At 41.6% G+C, this 6,921-nt stretch overlaps 1 protein-coding gene across 1 annotated transcript in view; it reads left to right on the top strand.

Moving 5' to 3' along the window:
- TDRD9 (tudor domain containing 9) overlaps positions 1 to 6,921 on the top strand; it is a 151,688-nt gene that overhangs the window by 6,168 nt on the left and 138,599 nt on the right. The window contains exon 2 of the mRNA XM_019519898.1: positions 1,342 to 1,448. Coding sequence (XP_019375443.1) covers positions 1,342 to 1,448 — 107 coding nt within the window. The remainder of the gene's footprint in view (positions 1 to 1,341; positions 1,449 to 6,921) is intronic.

The following is a 6,921-nucleotide window of genomic DNA, read 5'->3' as shown; positions in this document are numbered from 1 at the left end:
AGGTCCAACCTCCTGCTCAAAGTAGGACCATCCCCAACTAGATCATCCAGCCAAAGCTTTGTCTAGCCGGGTCTTAAAAACCTCCGAGTATGGAGATTCCACAATCTCTCTGGGTAACCTGTTCCAGTGTTTTACTCCCCTCCTAGTGAGAAAATTCTTCCTAATATCTAACCTAAACTTCCCTTGCTGCAACTTGAGACCATCGCTCCTTGTTCTGTCATCTGCCACCACTGAGAACAGTCCAGCTCCATCTTCTTTGGAACCACCTTTCAGGTAGTTGAAGGCTGCTATTAAATCCCCTCTCAGTCTTCTCTTCTCCAGACTCAATAAGCCCAGTTCCCTCAGCCTCTTCTCATAAGAAATGTGCACCAGCCCCCGAACCATTTTGTTACCCACCACTACTCTCTTCAATTTGTCTACATCTTTAATGTAGTGGGGGGCCCCAGGCTGGCTGCAGTACTCCAGATGTGGCCTCACCAGTGCTGAATAATCGCTTCCCTTGACCTGCTGGACCCTCTCCAATGTAGCTTAGTGTGCCATTAGTTTTCTTTGCAACAAGGGCACACTGTTGCCTCGTATTTAGCTCATTGTCCACTGCAACCCCCAGGTCCTTTTCTGCAGAGCTGCTGCCCAGCCAGTCAGCCCCCAGCCTGTACTGGTGCATGGGATTGTTCCTTCTTAAGTGCAGGACTCTGCACTTGTCCTTGTTGAACCTCGTGAGATTGTGTTCTTGCTAGTTGCCCTTTGTTGTGTAGAAAGAGATACTTCAGGAATTGACAGAATGCTTTGAGTATAGATCTGTATTAGACACACTACACTATTGTGGGTTTCTAGCCGAGGCATTGATCTGCTGTTCCTACTGCTAAGTAATTTTATTCTTTTTTTTTTTTCCCCCTGTTTCAACCTCTTTTGTCTCAAGGACAAAGCATGCATTTTTAAAATCTGGTCAGATTTGCTCATTATTTTGCCCTCCTGCTTCTAAAGAAAAAAACCCTTTTTTTTAATAGAATTATTTTGCTTTTGCCCATAAGAAATCTTACTAATTACTTAGTGAAAATAAATACTGAGCATGTGTGATTCCCTTTCCCTGTTTTGTTGAAAGGTAGATTTATCTGGAATCCAGCACGTAAAGGCATTAAAAAAACATAGTCCCATTCTCTAGGTAGCTTCAAAGGGCAGGGACGGTGTTGATGTCTGGTGTTTAGGCTCTGGGGCAGATCCTGCCGGGGCTTGATGTGGAGACCCTGAAGTAACTGAATAATTTTGATACCCCCAAGGATTTGTTCACCCTTTCCTTGACTCTAGAAAGTGTTTGCTGAATTGCTGTTTTTTCCCCTTCAGGGTACATGCCAAGGAGAGTGTGGGGGCTGAATATGTTGAAAAATACAGACAACTGGAGGAGCAAGAATTGGTTGCAGTTGGTAAAGAACAGCATCTCTGTGGCCGAGGTGAAAAAATGCCCTTCCCCTTTTCTAATTCTAATGTTTAAAACTAAACAAAAATATTAACTGTAATGTCTGTGTATGTATTGATGGTTCTGTATTTTTTCTGTCTTGTTTAAAGATGGACTGGTGTTAGCAAGTGAAGAATTGCGTGTGTATGTGTACGTACATGCGATGTTATGCATTTTATGGTGATGATGTATCTTTTATTTAGAATTTAAAATACTCATTTGTGTAAGAAGATTTTTCTCTCTCTCTCTCTCCCCCCCCTCCTCCCCCCCGATGGTTTTATTGTTGCCAGAATAGAAATGGGTAATGTGGATTGTTTCTTTTGTTCTGGGTTGCTATGTTCCACTCTACTCTACTCTGTTTTGGAAAGTGTATGTGAATGTCTCTGTTCTGAGTGTTGTTAGAGGGAAATTGGATTGCACCTCTTTCCCAGTATTTCTTGTAAAAGCAGTATAACGCTGACTAGGTTGTCATGACAGCTCAGCCTCAAACTATACTGTGCCTACAGTTAACTTCCAAACAAGTTACTGTAGAGTGGCCTTTCTTATAGAGGTACTCTGTACCCCTCGTTCTTTTATGTCTTTCAGTGACTAAAGTAGGAAGGCTTGAGCTGGCTCTGATGCTTCATAAAAGTGCTGCCAAAATACTTACTTAACTTTAGAAAACCCAATTATTCAATGATGCATTATAGTAATTGTGTACTCGTTACGTATTTATAGTCATTATGAAAATACCTTTTAATGTTATTCTTTACTCCCTAATATTTTATATAAATTAGGGAGAAATTTTGCAATGAAAGCAATAGAAGATGTACTGTAATTTTACAGGATTGGCCTTAAAATTCTTCCTCTTAATAAAATCCTGTTTCTCCTATTGTTTTGTTTTAAATTTTCTTGTCTTCCCTTGGTGTTTATATCCCTAAGGATATTGTTGTTATCTCTCAGTTGTCGCTTACTACAACAGCATATTTAATTACCACAATGAAAATAAACAACAAACCCATAAAATATCATAACAGGTGCTCTATTGTTATTTCTCTGGTAGCTGTTTTCTCCCATTCCTTTTCTTGCTCTTTGCCCCTGTAATCCTGTTAGTTTAGTTGATCAGGAAGTTGCTGCTTCCTGTGTTGCTGTCCACCTCCTATGTTCAGTTCTGTGCTCCCAGCTATGTGTAGTATTAGTTGAAAGGAGCTAAACAGACTGAATAGTGCTAGGACTAGAAGGTGTCTACTAATATTCTGGGACAAAGCAGCAGAAAACTTGTGAGACTTGTAGCATGAACCAATTCAGGGTGTTTCAGATATTTTGCCATTACTACCACCATCATATAAACAGATGCAGAATTCTCATAGTTGAATAGTATTAAAAGAAAAAAACAGTGAGCATGAGAATTGTCCGTTTACGGTATTTTCACACATGGAACACATTTCCAAATAGGGGCCTTGTTACACGTTAATTTTAGGCAGCTCTTGGAGCTCTTAACCCCTAGATTGTCCACACATTAATACCAGAAGCTAGTTTGAAGCAAACGTTAGGTGGCTTAAAGTTATGCCACACCAGGGCAGGTTCATTTCTGATCTGTTACCCAATTCATGTTCTGTTAACGTGTGGCTGCTCCCCACAGATGAACTGCCCAAGTTGCAGTCCTCCAGCATTCCAGGATGTAATGTTCCTTCCCTACCTTCCTGTTCTTTTTGGACAAACTTTCTACTCACTGAACTTTACTGCCCAGGGAGCAGTTCTGGCACCAAGCCAACTGCCCGCCCCCTCCCCTGGGGATGACCTTCCCACCCCCAGGTGTGCAGTCCTGTGCAAACAGCCTGCAAAGCACATGCCAGCTAGCTAGGTCACAGGTCAAGGAGTGGGGTTTAAGGGTGATGGAGGAGAACAAGATAGGGGGTTTCATAGGGTCCCCATGAGCTGAGGCTTCCTTCCCAGGGCAGGGGCAGTAGCTCCTCTAAAATCACCACTCCCATCTCCCAGCCACTCCAGGAAGCATGACCAGCATCCCCCACACCTTGGTCCCAAATCCCGCTTTATTAGAACATGAGACCTCCTTCTTTAATTTACTTCCTCTTTATTTTTTAATTCTTTACTTTGTATTTTATCCTTCAGTGGCTGATTTCCTCCTTCCACCTCCCATTTCCTTTCCACCTCCCATTTCATGACCCCCCCCCATCTTTCACACATTGCCACCTAGAGCAGGGTAGAAGCCTATCCTGGCTCACCAGCACTGTAGTGGCAAATCAAAACTAGCTCCTTGTCAGGCTTTTGCTCCCCAGGCCTATAGTGGCACCCTGGGATAGTCAGATCAACATTTGAGCAGCCCAAAGTACAACGTGTAACAAGGCCCTAAGGGACACCTTGTTTGTGGAAGACAGAATGTAGGAAAAAAATCTTTTCCAGAATCATGCCTGTGAGTTGACTGCATGCAACAGTTGACTTGCCCTTGTCTAGCTCAGTGACAGACGCTCTTCTGGTAGAAGCTACAGTGTTAACCCTCCCACAGCTGCTGCTGAATTAGCAGCAGTTTTGGCTGCTTACCCAAAAGCTACTGCCAATTCAGCAGTGGCTATGAGGGCTAACACTGGACTCTGCCCCTGTTGCTTGCTGGCTCCAAGAGAAGCAGCAGTCATGTTGGCAGCCCTTACAATAAAGCCGTTCAGTTTTTCTATTTCTCTGTACTTTTGTTCCAGTAAATAAAAACCAGCTTCCCCACTAAAAGCACTTATCTTAATTTTGGGGGGACTGACTTTTGGGGAAAGGTGTGGGCAGTATGCAAGTAAATATAGTAACATCTCAGGATCATAGTCTGATCTGGAAAAAATTCAAAGCACTCAGCGTAACTATAAAATTGAAATACTGATTTTAAGGTGTTGAAGTGCAGATTCTTAGGATCCAGGCACAGTTATCATTACAGGTTGTCATCTTGTTAGCAGTGCAAATTCATTGCACTGTGTCAGATCAGTGGTACATCTAGTCCAGCATGTCTACCATGTACATATATGGCAGGGGATGATCCAGGAAAACTCTGCAGTCGACAACTAAAGAATGTCCTGCACACAGGGGAAAAAGAGGCTGGTTTCCTTCTCTTGAAGGTTTATCCCTGTCATGTTTGTTTGTTTTTTTTTGTTATAGTAACTTGGTATGTTGTCTTGCAGGTCTAAGAGCACTATTTTGAATGCTGCTATGCAGTTGGTCTCAATGATGCCTTGCTTCTGCAAGTCTGGCTGTTTTGTGTTTCTAAAGTGAGCTCTAATGTTTTTCAGTTTTTGCGGTATCACTGAAAGGTAACACAGTTAAACTGCTGGCCATGCTCAGAGTCTGAGTCGAGCCATTTTCTTCAGGGTTTATAGTATTCACGTACCTCCCTCACCTCAGGTCTGTGCTGGGATCCAGAAACCTTTCTCCTTAAGTGGTGGTTTTTGGGGGTTTTTTTAACTTGCTCTGATGCTTGTCAGAGGAGTCAAACTTGTTTACTGTCGCTCTCATCTCATCTTACTAGCTTGTTGGCTTTTTGTAAATCATCTTATCTATATATAAATTCCTAATGGAGTGTTGTCTTCAAAACTTTCCTTAACTCAGAAGGTTTGGAATGCCATAGAAATGGAGACCTCATTTTTTCTCTTTTTAACAGTATCTGTTTTTTTGCCTAAGGTGGTTTTATACTTCCTATTCGTTTGGGTTCACCTTCTATTTTACCATGTGAAAGCTGACTTTTTTTCCAAGGAGGAAGCTTTTTAAGTGGGAAGCTTTCTGTGAAAATTGACATTGTATGTTTAAATTAAGACCAGAAGTTCCCAGAACTCTTCTAGCATTCATTCTCCAAGTAAAGTGGCCAAATGCTTGTCTAATATTAATTCACCATATTGGTGATGCAGTCTTATCCATTGCCATTTCCTTTTTCTTTTTCTTTTTTTAACTATTTTTTCCTGTGGGTTAGTACCTGTGGGAAGATGAGAGGGAGGTTGGGCCTGGGAGTTGGTAAGGGAAGAGAAAGCACTCCTGGTGACTGTGACAGGAAGCCAGTGAAATTGGACAGGAAGCTTGGGGGCAGGATCTTCCACATGTACTCAGAGAGGCAGAGATCCTGTGGAAAAAAATAGCATGTGATCATGTTGTTTAAAGATCGTATTATAATAGATATGTCACACTTTCTTGCATCCTTTGCACACCTTTCCTACAGAAACCATGTGCTACTCGAAATTGGAATGCTTATTATATGCAAGAAGTATTGTAAGAGCAGTTGCTGCTTACCAGCTGAAATCATAAATAAAACCTGAAACAATGCACAGGGAGCAGAACAGTGAGCAAGCTCAGATATCTAGCTGCTGCTACTCAATTACTTACTACAAGGAAAGATCTTTTCCCTTTTGTTCTACCTTTCAAAAACAAGGTGCATACTATATTTTGGAGCCTGTTGTATGTGACAAAATATTGTACATGAAGGGGATTTAGATTGTATGAGCAATCTGAATTTTGGTACTTCCCAAGCTGTTACTGAACACTGAAAACCTAATATTAAATATGTTTTTGTGTGCAACTTATGTAGATCTGCTTCATTGTGCATGCTCATATTTAAAGTATGCTCTCTATCGTCAAGACAGGCTGTTGTGACCATTCCTTTGTTAAGGGTCTGTGAACCTTAACACAAAGAACAGGACAATCTTTAAATTGTGTTTTAATTGGCACTTCTTTTTCTTTAAGTACTCCAGCTCCAGATCCAGCCATTCAGGTGGTAAATAATCATTGGGATAGAGATGGAAACTGAAGGTTTTGCATTTGTTGGCGTTTGGAATTTGCCATGTGACTTCATAGGGAAAGTAGTTATACTCTTTCCTTACGGAATCTGTAACTTAGTGTCCACTGTCACTCGGTGACGAGCAGATGTCATTTTTATAGCTTAGACAAGTAGATTAGAATTCTCTTGGCTGTGGAAGTTCCTTCAACGGGAGGAAATTTCCTAGTTGCAGTTGTTCCTAACCTTTTTTGAGTCAAGCCACCCGTCCATAACTTTTTCTGAATTTTGCAGCTCCCCATTTCAAGAATTTACTTATTATCCCATGGCACTCTTAAAAGGATCTCACTGCCCCCATGATGGAGGACCCCACTGCTCTATTCATTTTGGTGGTTTAGCTATTAGTTATTATCTTACTAAACATAGTGAAAACAGAAAATATTCCCAGCACTACAAGCTCTTCATACAAATGCACAATATTTGGAGGAAGCTAGTGGAGGTTTTGGCTCAAATACTCGTGGTTTGACATACGACACACTTAATCTTCTGCACTGGTGCAGTAGCTATGCAACTTATTAGAGGTGCACCAACACATTGATCTGATATCGGATTGGCACTGATATAAAGAAAATAGTCTGCATCAGAAATTTGCCTAATGTGGTTGATAATTTGGCTGATAAATACCTGTGCATGCACGCAGCTGCAGTGCAGTGGGAGCTGCCCCCCCCCCCCC

This window comes from Gavialis gangeticus, unplaced genomic scaffold, assembly GCF_001723915.1.
Source record: "Gavialis gangeticus isolate Ggan-Ray unplaced genomic scaffold, GavGan_comp1, whole genome shotgun sequence".
NCBI lineage: Eukaryota > Metazoa > Chordata > Crocodylia > Gavialidae > Gavialis > Gavialis gangeticus.
The sequence above is the reverse complement of the archived record's forward strand: the minus strand, read 5'-3'. Positions and strand labels throughout refer to the sequence as shown.